Source organism: Amborella trichopoda, chromosome 8, assembly GCF_054954075.1.
Source record: "Amborella trichopoda isolate Santa Cruz 75 chromosome 8, AtrichopodaSantaCruz75HAP2 v2.0, whole genome shotgun sequence".
Lineage (NCBI taxonomy): Eukaryota > Viridiplantae > Streptophyta > Magnoliopsida > Amborellales > Amborellaceae > Amborella > Amborella trichopoda.
The window spans coordinates 37,271,948-37,292,117 of record NC_142343.1 but is presented as its reverse complement, the minus strand read 5'-3'; the positions used below and the strand labels follow the sequence as shown (position 1 = coordinate 37,292,117).

General features: G+C 40.0%; 1 protein-coding gene across 16 annotated transcripts in view; it reads right to left on the bottom strand.

Moving 5' to 3' along the window:
• LOC18433376 (uncharacterized) overlaps positions 1–17,922 on the bottom strand; it is a 28,087-nt gene extending 10,165 nt beyond the window's left edge. For 3 of the 16 annotated variants that reach the window (XR_002280867.2, XR_002280868.2, XM_011624703.3), the window contains exons 1-3: positions 17,576–17,921; positions 8,204–8,291; positions 7,085–7,390 (exon numbers count right to left, since the gene is read on the bottom strand). Coding sequence is in view for 4 of the 16 variants with exons in the window: in XM_011624703.3 (XP_011623005.1) it covers positions 7,085–7,390; positions 8,204–8,291; positions 17,576–17,670 (489 nt within the window). In the remaining 12 variants the exon portion in view is untranslated. Of the gene's footprint in view, positions 1–7,084; positions 7,391–7,917; positions 8,292–16,568; positions 16,634–17,575 lie in introns of all 16 variants that reach the window. The other 13 variants (XR_016061149.1, XM_020666864.2, XR_016061153.1 and 10 more) reach the window with 8 other exon arrangements.
• Between the last annotated feature and the right edge of the window lie 2,248 nt (positions 17,923–20,170).

Sequence of the window (20,170 nt, the reverse complement as noted above, 5' to 3'; positions counted from 1 at the left end):
TAATAGCAATAATGACTAATTTTATTTCTATACAGTAAAATTTATAATTTCCATTTGATTTTGACCATTTTCATGTAATTGAAATTTGAAAATAATAGTAATGCCCAAATTTGACATCAAAATCCTAACTACGAACTTTATTAGATTCAAATTTTCATTACCATTATAATGGAGGATCACATCTATAAAGTGGATATTTATAATTACAAATGTTTAATTAATTTTAAAAGTTTAACAATTTGGCCAATGAATTTTCTGTTTATTGCTTCAGATTTAAGCAACATGGGTGCCAATACTAACATAACCACCTAAAGTGCTGGGTAGATAATAAAAAATATGAACGACCCTACCTATTGCTTTTATGATTTCTAATTTATATTTTATTTCTCTTATTAATTAAAGATATTTCTTAATTATAATTATAATTTATTATTGTTGGAACTCACTTAAATTTATTTTTAACTTTTTGAGAATTTTACCTTTTAAAATTATTCTCATAAAATGAAATTATTAATTTTTATATTTTCAAAAATTTAACCTTTAATATCAATGTACATCTTTTAAAACAAATATTAGAAAATAACATGTAATTTAAAATTCATTTGAAATTGATTTTTATTTCAATATAAAATTTCAAATTTATTTTTGATAAGTGAACCTTTTCAAGAAATTAAGAAATTAGCAGGATATTTTATACAAAATTCATTTTTGCACAAAGATTTGGTGATTTCTAATAAAAAGGAAAGACAAAACTAAGCTTTATTATTCCTCCATGTGTCGATACAAAGGATTAAATTTTAATTATATGCCAAACTTTAGTTTCAGTGCAAAAGGAATGGGAAAGCAAGAGAAGAGAGAGTGACGTGAACTCCCACGGGATCAAACCATATACTTATACTCTCGGATAACTGATATTATTGAATAAAAACACATAAGTATTGATGTAGGACATGGTGCCTCTTATTTTTTATTTTTTTAATTAAATTTGAGAAAAATATTTTTCAAATTTCAGGGTTTTTAAGTTTTTTTTAGGGATTGTTGGTTTCTTTATATTTTTACGATTTTAGGACCTGTTTAGAAACCTAGTTAGGGATTTTGCAAAGGAAACCCAGCTTTTCTACAACTTGTGGTTGTACTTTGTTGTATTTTGATTATTTTCTGGTTTATTTCTCAAATCCTTACAATCGGTATCATAGTATCGGATTCTTGCGAAGGGCAGAAATCTCCAGTTATGTCTAGGGTTTACTTAATTTTGGCCAGGGTTTGCTAAGTTCAACCAAGAATTTACTTATTCCACCCAGGATTTGTTAATTCCCGCCTAGAATTTGCTGATTTCATCTAAGAATTGATGATTTTTTGCCTAGGGTTTATGAATTCGATGAACCTACGGCAGCAAGAAGGAGTCGTGGAAGGGGGGCTCTCATAGAATTACCCCGTGATGTCAAAGATGAAGAAATTGAAGATCTCAAGAGGCCAATTCAACAGATTGTACAACAACTTGCGGGCCATAACTCATGGGCAAGATAGTTATCTTTCTACCCAATAACGTGTAAAGTATGACCCTTTTCACCACGGAGCTCCATGCGAGGGAATCGATCGAAGAGAAAAGTGATGGAAGACATAAAAATGGGTGACATCACTCTAAGGTTTCCGATTTGAAGGTGAATGTTCCTAATTTGGACACAGGTTGTATCCAAAATCAACAAGCTGTAGATTGGGATTTGCAACCAATCTTCGATACATGCTCAAATAAACAACAAGATCTTTTTGGAGATCTGATCTATGATAAAGTTCAAGATGAAGATGAAGATGTTTCGGAATAGGATCTTGCTTGCGAAGAACAAGGAGAGGAGGCAACAGTGGAACTGATCAAAATCGACGCCATTGAAGATCCCAAGGATATCAAAGATGTCATTAGAATTAGAGTAGCACAGTGGAAGCATGGTCGACTCATAAACCACAAATTGTGGCGCTAGATTCAAAGAGTGACTAACAAAGATGTTGTGAAAGCGTCTGAAGGGCAAAAAATTGAGTTTGAAGTTTCCTACACGATTTTCAATGCAAATTCAAGGAAAGTCAAATTTGATAAATTTGTATCATTTCCTCAATATACATATGAGGATCCGTTTCTTTTGGATTTCGTCTTACCACAAATATTATTTGAGCCAACAAAGAACAAAAAAGTCGAAGGAGGTTTTGATCATAGTTAATAGAATATCTCTCCCAAGGTCGCGATTCCGATTCGGAATCCTGATTCTATGACTCCAACAAGGATTATTCACAAAATCCATTTCTATGAAGTCAGCAATCTCAATTCCTTATTTTAGGAATCTCAATTCCAACACTTGTAGAATCTCGTTTCTAATATCTATTGATTCTCGATTCCTTAATTGTTGAATCTCAATTCTACATTTGTTGAATTTGGATTCCACATACAATGATACTCGGTTAGATTTTTTTCGAATCTAGATCCTAGAACATCAAGTACAACAGTTCGTCGATGCAAGAAACCATGAATTAATCAAACATCGAATCTTACTTCCACCATCATAGAATCTCAATATGATTTTTTGGGAAATGTAATATCACAAAATCAGGATACTAATGTTCTAGGTGCACACATTTGTACATTTATGGATTTCGATTTGAGTTATTTGGAAATCAGTATGGAGAGCATTGCCTCACATACTTTACATGTGCTCCGATGCATTGTTGAAGCAATGGTTCCATAAATCAACTTTCAAATGCAAATGTCTGAAGTCAAATTCTTAACAAGTATCACTCCAATGTCGTCTGCAGGTAAACTTGGGCGTTGGAGCATTAAAATTAGGAGAACTTGAGCCTCGCAACATTAAAAATTGAATGCTCCATGTCTTCACCCCCCGTATCAAAGGCATATACTACAACACAGACAACACCATGGCACATATAGAATCCCATTTTGAACTATAATAATGAAGTCAAAATCTCATTTTAAAAATACATGAGACAATATTATCTTTTGTAGGCATTTGTCCTAAGTGGACTACGAGCATCTATTAATTAACCTTAGTTCTAATACTGTGTCTAAGGCTCACTAGTCAATACATTGATTTCAAATCTAAGGACCATTTTTCGAGTGTTAGAGACCTCTAATCTCAATTGCTTGATGAGGTTCTAAGTTGTTGAGGCATGAGATGATGTAGGAATCAAGAGGGGTTGAACCTCCACTCCATAGAATTACAAATCTTGATTGCCAAGTGGGTCAAAAACCGATTCCAAAATATTATGAATCTCGATTCCAAATACATCATATCCAAAGATATCGGAATCTCAATTCCATATATGAAGGAATCTCGATTCCATATGGGTTGATTCCAAATAGGTCAGAAACTAAATTCCTAAGAGGTTGGAATCTCAATTACATATAAGTCAGGATCTCGAGTCAATTTGGGTTATCTTGATTCCTGTAAAGTAAGAATCTTGTTTTCCGCAATTCCCATTATACAAACATTGACTCCATAAACCAGAATCTTCTAGCCAGCCGCATTCCGCGATTTCAATTTCTAAAACGATTCATAGCAATTCCAAAAATGCCAGATGGCTCTTAGACGGATTTTGGGGGGGGGGGGGGGTGTCTAGGCCGCCCAGACAATGTTGGGTTTTTGTAGCCATTTAAAAGCCTTATGAGAGCATGTATTAAAATTTCATAATAGTGGAATAATGAACTCCAATGGGAGTATGGTCAAGAGGAGCCGAAGTGGGCAATACTGATGGCATGACTCAAACTAGGCAAGAGAGTTGAGTTTTAAAACCCTATGATACCTAGATATAGAGCACAACCGAGAAGGGTTTGCACGGTTACCCCTTGATGGACTTTGTGACCCATGTGTGTGATTGGTCGGCCTGGAAGGACGAGGGTCAAATCCTCATCATGACCATCACACAGAATGTACATATGATAGCCATATTGAGAAGTAAACACCATTAAGGGTGTTACATGTACATGTGTTAGAGATATCCCCTATGCACCAATTGAAATGTGTGCACAGGTATGTGTGACCTAAGCTTGTCCCTAGAGGGAACTTGTAATCCATAGACTGGGATTGTGTTCTCATCACCTATTCGCTGGCTTTGGTAGTCCAATCATAAACCCCCTGTGATGGATTGTGTGGGTCATGGGAACTATTGGGTCAGTTTGAGAAAATGAGTGCGGGACATAATTATCAGTACTCAATATGTTTGCATTTTTCTTAACAAAGTTGGATCTGATTCCCATTAAATTAATTTAAAAATAATTAATATTGTTTTAAATTATTTTTAGAATATTAAAATAATTTTTAAAAGTCTCTAGATATTTTATTTCATCAAAATTGATCATTAAATAAGATTAAACTGAATTTTCAAGTATTTAAATATTCAGAGAGAAAATAAAACTATTAATAATTTTCTAAAAATTATTTTATGTTTTAAAATTATCTAATTACTATAAAGACCAATAATACATAAAGGCCCACTATGCAACAATAAGTGGGACACCCCACTATTCTCACCTTCCTAATATGGTGGCTTGTGTAATAAGTCATGCAACATGATTTGAAATGAAATAAGAAGGTTTTGTAAAAGAGGCTAATTGTTTTGAAAAAGGGAATAGGTAGAGATTTATTGAAAATAAAAGGAGAGGCTTGATCTCTACATATAATATTTGATGGTATTAGGTTAAGGAAGCTGAAAGAATGTTCTAGCACCTTCTATTAGAGAATGATGGCTGATTTATGGATTATATGGCTAAGATCTCTAACCCCAAGGTCACCTTTGATCAAAATCTCATAAGGATGGCCAAACCTTAAGAAACCTTAACCCTAGCCTCACTTCTATATAAACATGTCAATGAGGGGTCCTCAAACCACAACCTAGACTTGAGCGCTCTCTCTCTCCCTCAAGGTGGCACGCCACCCTGACTCTCCCTCAACTCTTCTCTTTGTCTCTCATAGCACACAAGAAATAAAAGAAGGTGCACGCTCCTAGCGTTGACGCATAGAAAGGGGCATGCCCCATATAGATTTGAGAAGAAGAGAAATCCCATGTTCTATAAGCATGCTCTCAATTGAGTAAAAAGTTTGGCATTACTTCCCATTTGGTGAGATTCAAGAGAGACCTAGATCCCGTGCACCATCGGTGGAGAAGACCTAGTGTGGGGTGTGCAAAGTCCATTAGAGATAATCTTTTGGCACATTGTTTTTTTTTTGTGTTTTCTAATGTTTTCCTGGCCCCAATATCAATTGGTCTAATTCTTTATTATGTAATGAAGAGTTTTGAAAATGGTAACAAGTGATAATCAATTTATTGTATTTTTTTTCATTTATTTGAGTTTTAATTGTGATATTTGGACATATGTAAGTGTTCCAGCCGTTATCGCAAGAGAAAATTTTAAACTCCATAGACTATGCTAGTTCACATCGTCCACTTTCAGACCATAAGTTCAAAAGGAGCCAAGGGTGTCCAGTAATCTTATTTTTGGTCCATATTTTTATAAAAAATGCATATTCATGTCTTTTTTATAACCCAAACAAAAAAACACCAAAAATGCCCCACCCGATGGGTAATTTTGCACCTATGTGGGTGACTATGGTCCCTGAGCGAGAGCCCAAGGACAGCCTGCCTAGTTGGTCCACCCAGGCCTCCCTAGCCCACTTAGGCGCTTGGCAAACTGCTTTTTGAATCAATGATTCAAAGTCTCAAGTGTTTCCAACAACTATAGTTTTGATGCTGAATTTATCTTAGCCTATTTCAAAACTCAATGACGACGAGAGGAAATTGATGCAGGACATGGTGCCTCTGATTTTTTACTTTTTCTTATTAAATTTTGGGGATGTATTTTTGGATTTTTTAGGGTTCAAATTTAAGGGTTTAAAGTTTTTTTAAGGATTGTAAGTTTTTTTTTATATATTTTTATGATTTTAGGACTTGTTTAGAAAAGTAATTAGGGTTTTTATGAAGGAATACTAGGTTTCCTTCAATTTGTGCTTGTGCTTTGCATGGAACTTATTAATTTTATGGTTTCTTTCTTAAATCCCTGCAGTATTTTCTTTATTTAAATTTTTATGATCCACTTTATTTTAAAAACAAAGTTGGATATTTAATATTTGGAAAGGCTTTTTAACAAACATATGCTTGCGGAAGCATAAAAAATGCGAGGCATATACTGAACGACTATGATTTTATGTCAACTGAAAGGACCTCAAACGATGAAAGCAACAACATTTTGGCGGCTAAAGTCTTGGGCTCAGGCAGTAGGTTATATATGCTTATTTAATTTAAAAGTACAAACTTAATGTCGAACCCCTGTAACTTGGAACAAACCTCTAGGATGTTACTAACTTGACGAGTGGTTCCAAAGGGAAGTCACACTTTATATATACTATACATATTGAGTAATTTTCTTGTTGATCATTTACAAAAAATGTTATTCCACGTTGTTTTATATATTTGGGCTATTAGCAGAAATACATTATGCATTTTTTATTCGCTAATAATGCAAATTAGCAAACAAGACTCAATCAACAAGTGGGTTAGTTGTATTTCAGAGTCAGAATTGCCTGCAACCCATTAAATCTAGGAGAGATCCACATGGGGGAAATCATCGCCTTAAATAGGATCTCATCATGCCTCTAATCCAATAGATTGATCAACTACATTAAAATTATTTTACAAAGAATTCGATTGTCAATCAAAATTATTTTTTGACAACTGTTATCTCAAATATCAAGAAATATTTTTGCTTAATAATTTTCCATCAAAAAGAAGTTCAGGTTTCTTCAAACAAATTTTACTATGAAGGGCTCTCATCTTCCAATCGCATTGCTCAAAAAAGTGCATACTGGAGAGAATGGAATAAAATTTATGCTTTATAACAATTTATGTGTTTACCTTTTTGCCAAACAAAAAACATATATTGCTCTAAACTAACTGCTAATTCATTCTCCAGCTGACTAACAAAAACAGTTCAACAAATATCCAATTAAATTAAGAATGACTTAAAGATTAATTAAGGAAATTTAAAGACAAACTCCACTGATATCATTGTTAGGACATGTGCGCTCACCTGTGTTGTTTTGATTGGAAAAACATCAGGGTGATACTCCTCATTGAACAGTTCTGGAAGCATTTCCCTAACTCTTATGGCAAGATCATAGAGTTCATTCTCTCCCAGGGATATTAGTTCTCCACCTTTTTTTCTCCCTTGCCATGGGGACTGCCATCCCCTTAACCAAGTAGGGATGCTCTCAAGGGACTTGTCACCATCAGATGCTTTCCTTTCTGCATCATTTAAAAGTTCTTTTAAACGATAAGACAGTTGATCCAATTCCTTGATACGTTTCTTGGTAGGAGCACGTGTCCCGTGCCTTGCCTGAAAATGTAGAGCAAAATTATAGCAGCATGATATGTTCCGCAGATCATTATACGGCATGTCACTTTTCTAATTTTCATACAAAAATTAGCACTTTTTAAATGACTACTAGACATTGCTAGTGTTGTACCAGGTGCCACTAGAAGTATAAACCAAAATCAAGCTGCAAACCGTCACAAACTAAACAATGAGTTAAGTAAAGGACTTGAAAAATTACACAATCTGTACAAGCATATAGATACATATTTACCGAGCGATAAAATGACGGTGGGCATATTCAAGCATAAATGTGACATGAAATGTTCAAATTGAAAATATTTCAAGCAAAATAACAAAAGAAAAAAAGAAAAAACCAAAAATGACATATATAAACTGGGGGAAGGAAAGTGAGCATCCACTACTCACATGACTTGATCTAATGCAAATGCACACATGATATATAAAAATTTCGAGACATCAAATGACCCCTCATAAAATTATAAATTGGGTATGTGACGAAAATGGGAATAAGTGATCAAAATTAGTACCTAAAAGTATTTTACAATGTGGACTCGGTCTCGGACTCTCCTGGGTTCCGATCCCAAGTCAGAGGCTGACTTGGCCGAATCGGACGGCTAAGGCTGACTGGCGGAGTCGGACAGCCTAACTCTGTCAAGTCTCGATAGAAAAATACATGAACTTTTAGGACTTGGGTCAGATTCACCCAATTTCAGGGTTATTCATTCACACCCGGCACCCTTTGGGGTCCAAGTGACTTGGATGAATCCAAGCACGATCAGTGATTTTTTAATGATTGGTACGGCCCATCCTTACCACAAGGTTTAAGTGAACTGCAGTACATCCATTTGGAACACTAAGATCCATGTAGTTATCATCACTGACATCTTTAACAGCTCCATATCTGCAGAAAAAGATGAACTAAAATTCTTAAACATTTTGGAGTTAAACTGCATGCTATTCCTTCATACAAAAGGTATTTTGGTGGATTAAGTGCAATGATCTCTGCTTCAAATCACTCCAATACATTTGTGAAAGCAAGTGTGTGCATGTGAAACAAACACATTAACTCCCAATATTTAGTCTTGCTCGAAACATGAAAACATAAAAAGAGGCTAAACATATAAAGACCATCCCCCTGTCCTTCATCGTATGCTGCCCATCATGGACTTATTAATGCATTGGTATTTTATATATGATATACTGTTCAAAGTCGCATCTTAGATCCTTCTCAATTATAACTCAGATCCTTTACAGCAAGGGAATATGACAACCAAACTTTTTTCAGGTAAACACTTGAAGATTTCATAGAAAAATAAGGATAACTATACAGGAAAATGCGATGAATTATACAAGATAAACTCAAAATGCAGGTAAACAATCAGTAAAACCAAATAAAGAACCCAAATGCATCCAAAGCTGCCTGTTTGTCCTCCACCTTCTTCCTCCTCCAACTGCCCTCCTTTTCCAGTTGCACTCCCTCCTCTGTATCACAGTTGCACGCATCTCCTCAAGCCCTTCTCCTCCCGCAACATCTCCTTTCCACCTCCCAGCCCATCCTTCTCTAATCCCCCATCCTCCTCTGTTCCTGCAGTGAACCTCCCATCTCTCGACCCCTCTTCATCTGGAGCTCCCTCGTGTGCCCTCCCCTTGTCTCCCCTCATTTCTATCCTCCTCCGAGTGTAAACCGTAGTGTTGCTTCATCCCTCTATGAGAGATCCACCCCTCAAAATCGGCTCTTCAGCTTCGCTCCTCGCTCATTGGCCATTTCCATCCTAGAAGAGATGATATTCGTGGGATCGAAAGATGGGGCCAAAGCTTCTAGAAGGAGACAGACCTCTCCTGCCATCGGCTCAACGATGGCTGTATCCTTTTCATTTTCCCGTCAACAACCTTGGCCATGGCAGCTCTCCACTCCCAGGCTCCTCTCTTCAAAGGTGCGACCATCTGGTTGGCAGAACGGTCTCCTCTCTTAGATGCCTGCAAACCTTGGAGAATGTGGCTCATGGTAGATAACATCCCTCTACATGTCTGGCACCCCTACTTCAAATCCATTGGAGAAAAGTGTGGGCACCTAGTAGCCATTCACTGGAAATCCTGCAAATTTCTTCCACTAGGATCCACCTTATTACTAGTGGAGGACATGGATCCACAGTCAGTTCCTCTTGTGCTCTGGGTCAGTCTTGCCGAAACTTTCTTCCGCCTCACCACGTCCTGGTCCTCCACCTCCGCAACTGTAGTTTGCCAAGCCCAATCAGCAAGAGTTTCTGCCTCGGCTGTGGACCTTGAAGGATGGACTATGCTACGCCGCAAGGACCAGGGCCGGACCAATCGTAGCCATGCTCCTCAGTATCACCAGCCCTGTAATCCACCCTTCCCTGGTCCATTGACCCATTTGACGACCCCTGCTCCCACCAAGGACCTTCACCTGGGGCCCAAGGACACCATTCGAGTAGAGGCAGCAGGCTCTGAATGGTCACCACCTAGCTGCCCCCTCGATACACCTATCACTTTCATCACCTCACCCTACCTACAACCATCCTCCCTCATCTCCCTTTCGCCACACGCCCCTCCTTTCCACTAAACCCCTTGACCTTGCTTCACCACCGGCCACATTTCCCTTCCACGTGGCGTCTAACCCATCCCTCCTACCTGCCTCTGGCATCCTTCCCCCATCATCTCCCCAAGTCACCCCACCCCCTCATCATTCCATGTCTCCCCTATCCCTCATCGATGTACAGCCAGCATTTCTTCTCCTTCCTGAATCCAGGATCCCTTCTTCCAGCCCACCGATCACGCTGTCTCCTTTTCCTACCCCTATCCCCCAACCCTCCCCATCGTCCTTTCCAGTCTCCTCTCCCGTCACCGCACCTAGGCTGCTCCTTCACCACCCCATGTCGCCTCATCATTGCCCTCTTCCTCAGAGGCACCCCTCCTTAACTTCCCCGTCCCACCACCAACTTCAGATGGGTTCTTCACGCTTCCCAAGTTGTCAACGATCTCTCACTCGATCCCCCCCCCCTCTAGTTCTTCCCCTTTCTTCACCCAAAATAGCGACGACCTTCTTCTCCACCTGGACGCTCCCCCTATGGTTCCGACAACAGATCTTCAACCTCGTTCCCCACCTATGGCTCACCGCAGCAGACAAAGACATGCCGCTTTTGCTCACTATCATATAGCCTCGTAACCCCCGATACTCTCTCTTAATCCCCTCCCTCTTCATTCTGATAACCTTCTCCCCAGCCCTACCTTTCCTCCCCTACCTTGGCATTAGCCCATGACCCCTCCTTTACCTCTACCAATCTCTCGCAACCACCCTTTCTTCTCTCCCCCTAACCCCATTCCTCCCCTTTACCCCTTGCCTTTTCTCACCTCTTTTATCCCCCACCCATTCTTCTCCTTCGCCGCTTGCCCTTTCCCCAACCCACCCAGATAGCCTCTTTCTTCACCTCTCCACCTCTTTCTGTTCCCAACTTCTTCAATCCACCACCATTGGCGCCTATCCCAAGTCACCCACACTCTAATTCTCTCACTACTCCGTCCTTTAGCTTGGCTACCCCCACACCCGCCTAACCTACAACCTCAATCATCCCGGGAACCCCAGTCCCGCTACCTAGGGCCTCCTCGACCTTCCCTGGGCCGGCCTTGACTACCCATCTAGCATTATCCCACTCTCAATAAACAGTTTCTTCATCCCTGTCGTCCCCCCCCTCCCCCCCTGTGGGATCCAGCTTCGTCTCAGCTATGGACGGGGCACAAGGCAATGTTAATTAGGTTCTCCACATTGTTGGGTTCAAATTTAATGGCTGGAAGGAAGATGTAAAGGCGTTCTTTTGCTCCAATGCTCAAACAAGACTCAAAGTAAGTTCCAAAGGATCCAAAGAACTCACAAACCTAGCTTTTGGCAAAAACTATGACCACAGACTTCCTGCTTCATTCAGTGTTCCATTTTCTCCCGTGGCTTCTCCTCCTAGAGCCACCCCAGACGGTCCACTAGAAGGACTCTCTCCCTTCCCAAATCATGAAACTCCCGGTTTGGAACATTCGGGGCCTTGGCTCCCCCTAAAAAACTAACTCAATCCGCTCCTTTTGCTCCAAGTACTCCCCGTCCCTTTTGGCCTTAATCAAAACAAAGCTACCCGCCCCCACCCTTAACCAAGTTAGACAAGTTTGGAGCCTAAGGCCCTGCCAGTTGGTCACTGTAGAAGCCGAGGGAGCCTCAGGAGGAATATGGGTCATCTGGGACTCTTCCTCTCATGCCCTTACTTGCTCTTTAGTCACTCCCCACTTGGACACGATCTCTCTCCCTAGAACCTCTGAAGGGCTGTCGTGGAAATTTTTGGCAGTGTACAGACCTAATTTTGATGCCGCTAAGAGCATCCTTTAGCAAGAATTAGATGATGTCGCTACCCAAGTATCAGCACGATGGTGTCTTAGGGGGGCTTCAATGTAACCAGATAGTCTTACGAGAGAAGCACCACTTCCAGGATTACTCCAGCCATGCTCGATTTTGCCGACCTCATAGCCCGGCACGAGCTCCTTGATATCCCCCTCCAAGAGGCGCTATTCACTAGGTCAAACCACTCTTCCTCCCCTTCTCTTTCCAAGCTTGACAAATTTCTTTGTAGTCCAGAATGGGACTCCTCATTCCCAGGCACACACTCCCTTAGCCATCTTAAAACTACCTCAGACCATAAACCCCTTTTGCTTGACACTACACCTACCTCCGAGGGGCCTAGACCCTTCTAGTTCAAAATGGCTGGACTAGAAGAATCTACCATTTCATCCCTCTTGACCGTCTAGTGATCATCCTAATCCCATATGGAACAAGGTTGGACAGGATACCGACTCCAAAAGAAACTCTACCTCCTCAAAAACTCTCTAAGTCTTGGAGTAGGCTTCTACTCCATAACTTCCAGCCACAAAAACACTCCCTTATCACCTCTATCCATGAATTAGATGTCATTGAAGAGACCTACCTTCTCTCGACTAACGAATCTCTCCTTTGCCTCCAATACACAAGTGACTACCACTGTATACTTAAGAAGGAAGAGATTTATTGGACGCAACGCTTCCGGGTCAAATGACTCACAAGTGGTGACTTAAACACAACCTTCTTTCATAGGATTGCCAATTGTACAAGAAGGGACAACTCCATATCCCAAATCAATCCCAGGGGGTTACCATTGGTCATCCCCTCCCCCCCCCCCCCCCCCCCACCCCACATCGAAAGGACCATTATTGAATATTTTCATAACCTCTTCCGAGCCCCAGCTCGTCCAACCGCCAAGATATCCGACCTTTCCTTTCTTACCCTTACCCTTGAGTAAGCCTCTAGCTTGAGAAACCCTTAGCCGAATCAAAAATCCTCTCGACTATTAACGATTTGGGCCAAGGCCGTGCCCTATGTCCCAATGACTTCCCAGTGGCCATCTTAAATGCTTATGGGCACAACCCTGACATTCTTTCCTTCTTTATCGAATTCCATGGAAGAGGGATCATACACGACGGCATGAATGCCACCTTCATTGCCCTCATTCCCAAGGTGGAAGGTGCGGAGGAACTCAAAGATTTCAAACCCACTAGTCTGATTAATAGCTCTTACAAAATCCAGGCCAAAGTCCTCGCGACCAGGCTCAAAGCCATACTAAGCACTGTCATCTCCCCCAACCAAAGTGCCTTTGTCCAAGATCACCAAATCTTGGACGGAGCTTTAGTGGAGCATGAATGCATCCACTCCAGAACCACCTCCAACGCCCCAAGCTTAGTCATTAAACTGGACTAGGAAAGGCATGTGATCACGTTGATTAGAACGTCTTAGACGAAGCTAAAAGGATAATGGGCTTTGGTGATCGTTGAAGAAAGTGGATACGGGGGTGTATTCGCCACCCCCATTTTTCTATTCTCGCCGCCCCTTGGGGTTTCCTTTCATCAACTAGGGGTCTCAAGCAAGGCGACCCCCTCTCTCCCTTTCTCTTCGACATAGCAATTGAAGTCTTTAGCAAATCCATCTCTAGGCTTTACCAAGTCGGCTTAGTGGAAGATTTTAAGTTTTGTGCTGACAGTCCAACCATCTCCCACCTCCAAGACGTCGTTGACATGCTACTCTTTTGTTATGCCTCCACCAATCAATTCAACACCTTGCTCCTGTTTGTTCATTGTTTTCACTTCGCCACGGGCTTCAAGGTGAATTTGGCGAAGTCCAAGATGATTGGGATCGCCTTGGACCCCCACAAAACCCAAACATTTCCTGATAGATGGGACTATAGCATTGAGTCCCTCCCCTCCGCCTATCTAGGCCTTCCTCTTTTGCCATGGGAAACCTAAGAAAGCCCAATGGAGTCGTATTATAGATAAATTTGAACGCAAATTGGCCACCTGGAAAGGCAGATATCTCTCCCCAGCAAGCAAAGCTACCCTCATCAAAGCCACTCTCTCAAATGTTCCCATCTTCCAGATGTCCCTCTTCCACACGCCCACCTTGGTGGCTCACCCCTTGAATAGCTGATGCGCAACTTCCTCTGGTCTGGAGATGGGGCATCCAAAAAATACCGCCTCATAGCTTGGAATTACGTTTGTCAGCTAAGGCTTCCGGGGGCTTGGGGATCTAGAACCTACAAAAGAATAATCTGGCTCTATTAGGCAAGTGGTGGTGGAGACTCACGAATCAGAGGGGCCAGCTGTGGCACCAGATCTTATGCCACAAATATCGCATCTTTTCCTCTCCCTTGTTCTTCCCAAACAAGCACTTTCACTCAGCCTCAAGGGTTTGGAAATCCTTGCTTCGTAGTCTTCACCTCTTCTAATCCTTTATCCGCTTTCACACTAGGGAGGCGACGAGAGTTAGGTTCTGGTCCGACCTCTGGTTAGGCCACCTGCCCCACTCACTTCGCTTCCCCAATCTTTTCCACCTAGTTAGGAACCCCGATGCCTCAATAGCTGAGCTATTTGGGCTCGGGCTTGTTAGAAGCTCTAGATCCTAGATTTCTGATTCTTGCAGACCTCTTCGGGACGAAAGCTCCCCGCCATTCTGGAACTCTTCTCTTCACCACTACTTTTCCTTCTCAACCAACATGGAGGACAAAATCATTTGGACCCCGACCCCCAAGGATTTTCTTTGTCTCTTCTTTCTTTCACCAACTCACCTCTCCTCCTATCGTACAACCCTCGCATCTTTCCACCACCAAAGCCTGGATTCCTTTTACCCCCCCAAGATATAGGTCTTCAATTTGATTGCCTAGTGGGAGAGAGTCCTAAATGTAGACCAACTCCAAAGAAGAGGCCTTCAAATCCACAACAGATGTGTAATGTGCCTTTCAGAGGAGGAATCAAACTCACTTGTTCAATCATGGCAACTTTGCAATCTGGGAGGACCTACTTGAACTTTTCGGTTAGTTGTGGGTAACACAGGAATTCATTCCACAACTGTTCCAGCAATGGTCTTCCCACCGTGGCCCAAATCCGGAGCTATGCTTTGAAAGACAGCAGTCGCGGCTACCCCCGGGTCCATCTAGAAGGAACGCAACAAGAGAATTTTTTTGGGGCAGCATTCTCACCATCATAAAGTTAAGGAGTGCATCAAATCCATGGTGATTTTTTGGTCCACCAATCAGAACAGTTTCAAGCTCCACTCCACCTCGGATTTTTACCTCAATGGGACTATCATCGTCCACCATAGGCCCAGGCGTGAGTCCCACTCCTCCCTTTGGAGGCTCCAGGAACTTGGGCACATCAAACTCAACTTTGACAGGTGCTCTTTGGGCAACCCATGTCCGGCAGGTATTGGAGGCATATACAAGAATCATGAAGGAATTTCCCTCCTCTCTTTTGGCTCTCCTATTGGCATTGCGGATTCCACCAAGGCAAAAGCCCATGCCCTCTTCAAAGGCCTCAAACTTTTCAACCCCTCTTGGAGCCACAGCTCTGGTTGTCGAGGGTGACTCAAGAAATGTCATCATCTGGGCCTCACGAGAGACTACTCCACTTGGAGACTCATGGCTATCTTTGATAAGATTTATGCCATTTGCAGGCATATGCAGGTCTCTTGGACGCCATACCAGGAGGGAGGCCAACCAAGTGGCCGACGCACTAGCTAAGCAAGGCGCTTCTATGGATATGTCCTAAGCTGTGTTTTGCATGCAGGTTCTATCTCTCGGTTTCAGCGACTGAATTTTTTCAAATTTTGTAATTTTGCTTGTATAGTTTCTTGTTTTGCCACTCTCCTCAGTGGCTGTTTTTGTGCCCCTGGTTTGGCAGTTTTTGTGTACTGTATACGATCACATTTAATACAAGGTTAACAGTTTCAAAAGAAAATATATATATAAAGACCAAAGAAGACTGTAACAGAGACCCGAACTTTATTAGACATGCTTTGTTAGTGGACTTAGTCCATTTGATCAGGGTACTAAAATTATTTATGCTATGAAAGATGAGTATAAGGAGATGCAATGTAAACATACCTCAATAACTAACATGTTGTAGAGGCAGATTATCAATGCCTAGTTCCATATCATAATTCAGGTCCAAGTAATAACAAACAATCACCTAAGAAACGCCAATGTGCCTTGGTACAAGTTTTCCGCTCCTTGCCCCGTAACAGTTTTCTATTGTAGCTTATGCGTGACTATGACCTACTGTACAAATTTTCCAATTTCACCCCCTGCTCCCCTTGCTCCCTAACAATTCCCTTGTCCTAGCTTAAGAATGACGATGACTTAATTTGCCCCATAACAAATTTCCAGCTCCTTAAGTGTAATTATGTGCATTGTGACCCTCTTTTGGCACGTGTTTTCACTGAATTCATGTACTTGAACCATAAAAATCAGATACAAGAATGTTCCATTGTTTGTGTTGTCGAATATTAGAAATTGGATGAAACATTGTATCCTTCTTATAGAGCGTGGTTGCTTTTGAGATACCATTCTGCAAATGATAGAAGTTTTGCTACTCAGAAGAAGTGCTTATAAGTATCTACTGACATACTTTTTGTTCATCAAGTGACAACTTTGTGTTTGCACTTTCCACTATAGGCTTTTAAATGGTGCTTCCTGAACAAATTATCATTCACTCAAAAAAATGCAGTTTCAAGAAGAATGGGTTCAAAGATATGACCATTTCCAGTGAAATCAAGCATATTATCAAACTCTGGATGTTCCTTATTCCAGATACCATTCAGCTTCACCTTTGGCCAATTCTCATCTCAGCAGAAGCTTCATTGCCCCATTCACATACCTCCACAGTTATTACCTTGAAAATGTGATTCACAGAACAAAATATAAAATTTCCATTTATTTTGATCATATCATAATATTTTTGGCCATTTTTCCAAGTGTGAACAAAAACTACCTGAGCTAGAAAACAGGTAGAGACCTATGCACTTCATCAATTTGAAACATATTTAAAATTCAAATTTTTGAATAAATTGAATCAAAAGCACAACACAAAATGGGCTAGGCAAGCCAGAGCCAAAAACTAGGGCTTGCAACTTAAAGGGAAAGGTCCACGCTGAATCCAATGACCAATAGACTCTCATGGTCACAAGACATGGCAAGCTTTTAAATAAGTATCTGATCTTCGGGCTTGAAGTACAAACGATATTTTTGAATTTAAAAAAGAAGAAACTGTATGTGGTGATTTTTAACAACTTTCTGTTAAATTGAATAAAAGTGTCAATAAAATATAGGCTTTTCCATCTGAGGAAAAAATCTTCCAGTTCTCCTTGAATTCTAGTAGGGATCTCTACTAACTTTCTAGTCCTCTGATGAATGTTTTACCAAATATTCACAATATTTTACAATATAAAACTCTAGTTTTTGCTCTGTGAAGTAATTATCGAAATTTCGTGCATTTCGTGACCATGGTTTGATTCCCTCTCCTTTCTAATTTACAGCTGTGGAGTTCGATCTAATTAACTGTAAAAGTTTCACTAGTTTCCAAGATCTCAACATCTAACTAGATTTGGATATTTCACAGTTATCTCATAATCATCACGCCATACTAAAGGAGACAAAGTTATTTCCACTATAATAGCAAGACAATGCCAGCAACAAGATGAACTGCCTGACTTAAAGAGGAGAGAGAAACCATGGATTTCTTCCGATGAATCCCGGAGCTTTAAAAGGAGAGATGACAAAAAGAGAAAAAGACAGAAGCAGCACAAAGAAGAGAGATACGGGAAGTAAGGAATACCTCGTAACAGTTGAGAGATGCTGGCGAACATCGAAATCCTGAGCGATGGAAGAGCGAAGGAGAGCAGCAATCACAAGAAGAAACAGAGGTGTCATGCTCAAGGCCTCTCTTTCTCTCTCTAGTTTTTGGTTTTGAAGTGAGAGAGGGAGAAAGTTAGCGCACAAAGAGAAACGCAGAGGGGTAGAGAGACAGAGAGCCGGAGTCCTTTCCACGTCGGGAACATTCGCAGCGGAAGTTCGTTATTGCCCCGACTTTCCGCACACACATCACATTTTTGGGTTCCTTTTTTTTTTTTACTTTTATTTTCACTGCGCGCATTTGGTGATATTGTCCACTGAACACAATATCTTGAAAATTATTACAATAAGACTATTAAAATGGGCGCTCAAAACCATTAGATTCAAATATATTTTAATATGTTAATTCTTTCGCTCCCTCCCGTTGAGCCACAAGAAATTCATTAAATATTTAATATCTTTATTTTGTGAATTATCAACCTTAATATCTCTTACTCTTTCTAATCTATCTCTAGACTGATTAGGTTTTGATATCTATATTTGGTGATTTTTTTATTAAATGATCTCTCTGTCATATTGAGAGCTAAGCACAGGGCATCACACAAGCACCACTTCTTATGATCAAACTTTTTAGAGATTGGATACTACGAGATCGTTTATTTTTTGTACAAGGTCACAATTTTTATTATCATTGGATATAAAATTTAATGTATTAAAATATATCACAGCTTTTAAAAAAAATTCTTTTGGATTTTGTGTTCAACTTGTTTTTGTACTTTTATAGCTACCAAAAATGCATATCCAAAAAAGCAATGGAGCTGAAAATAACACAGAATCCTTGGCAATGCAACTTATCAAACATAAATGTAGAGTATACCAAGTCTGACTTTCAATCTAGGAAATTCAAGCCTTGTGAATCCTCGATGAAAGCATGATATAAACACCCATCCACATCAAATATAATAAAAGATTGATGTCCCCTTGAATGTTGTCCCAACATTTAAAGAAATTTACAAAAATGGAAATAAAAAAGAAAGAACAAAAAGAAAAGAAGAGGTACACCTGCAGACTAAGTTCCACCTGGTAACAACAAGAGAACTAGCACTAGAGATGCAAAACAATATCCCATGATCGAGCAGCAACTGTCTGGTTTTTTCTGTCAGCTTCCTCCTGATGAGCCTCAGTATCTTCATTGTCCTCTTTCTTCTCCTTTGGTCCCTTCTTGGAACTTGATTTCCTTGCAAGCTTACTTTCACGCTTAATTTCAGGGGTTTTCATGGCCTTCACCTTTCCTTATTCGTGGAGATCTCCTATGAGTGTCAACTGTGCAGATCACCCAACACACCAAAAAGATAAAAAGATCCAAGCCAGCAAGCTGGGAAGGCACACTCATTGCAGGCCACAAATGGCTCCCCTGAAGATGTTAGCCAAGCAATGTCTCCATATATTTGAAATGCTTGCATTGTTCGCAAAATTGGGTTAGATCGGAACTGGCCAGTTCCGGTTTTGGGCAGTTAGGGTGATCAACTGGTATTTAAAAAAAAAAAAATCAAAAAAATATATATAAATTCTTAAAAATAAGGTTTTTGATTTTTAATGCATTTTTAAATATTATTTACATTATGATAAAGGTTAAAAATTGTTTTGGTCATTAAAACTCACTTTTATATTTCCCATCTTTTTAGAAAATTTTAAAAATAACCTTTAGGAAATATAAAGTGGGTTTTTTTTCATTAATTCTCAACTTCATTTGAATGTGTTTTGTTTTAATCATTCTTATATGTTTTTCATATTTTATTTTTTGTGGTTTTTTATTTTTTTTCAACACTTTTTTGACTGTCCGGGACTTGCCCAGTTAGAGCAATTGAATCGGCCGGTTTACCGGTTAGGCCAGTTAAACTGCTTCCAGGCCCATGTCCAGTTCACACTGCATACTTGGGAGTTCAAATTCTGAATAATCTTATACTGCATACTTGCAGTGTTGATTTTGCCAACACTGCATACTTGGGAGTTCAAATTCTGAATAGTCTCAGACTGCATTCAGGACAAATGAGAAGACCCAGTGAGAATAGCGAAGGAAACTGCAAAACATAGAGACAATTAACAAGTTACCGATCAAATGCAAACCCTTGACTGTATATTTCATTTTTGGCTTCTGATTTTAGCTCAAGTTTTAGGCATTATTTTTGTGAAGTGAGAGACTGCATTAAATGGTAACAAACATCTAATAGACCATAAATAGATTGCAAGAATAAAAATACAAATTACTGCTTTTTTTCCACAGTGGGAGTTGGCTTCCACAAAAGATGACATTTTTATTGATCAAGTGGATCAAAAAGACGAGAAATAATCAATTCTGAAATCCATCATAAACAAAATCCAGGAAAAAAGAGAACTTATATCTGTAGAAACACTAACAACATAATAAATAAGCACTGGACATGAATGAGAAATAATGGGTTGTCCATGATAGAGAACATGCATTCTCAACTAAAAAATGGCTCAACATGATTCAAAACCCATATCACGCATCAGATCATCCAGAAATAGCATGATCATGACCAACAACCTGTAAAAA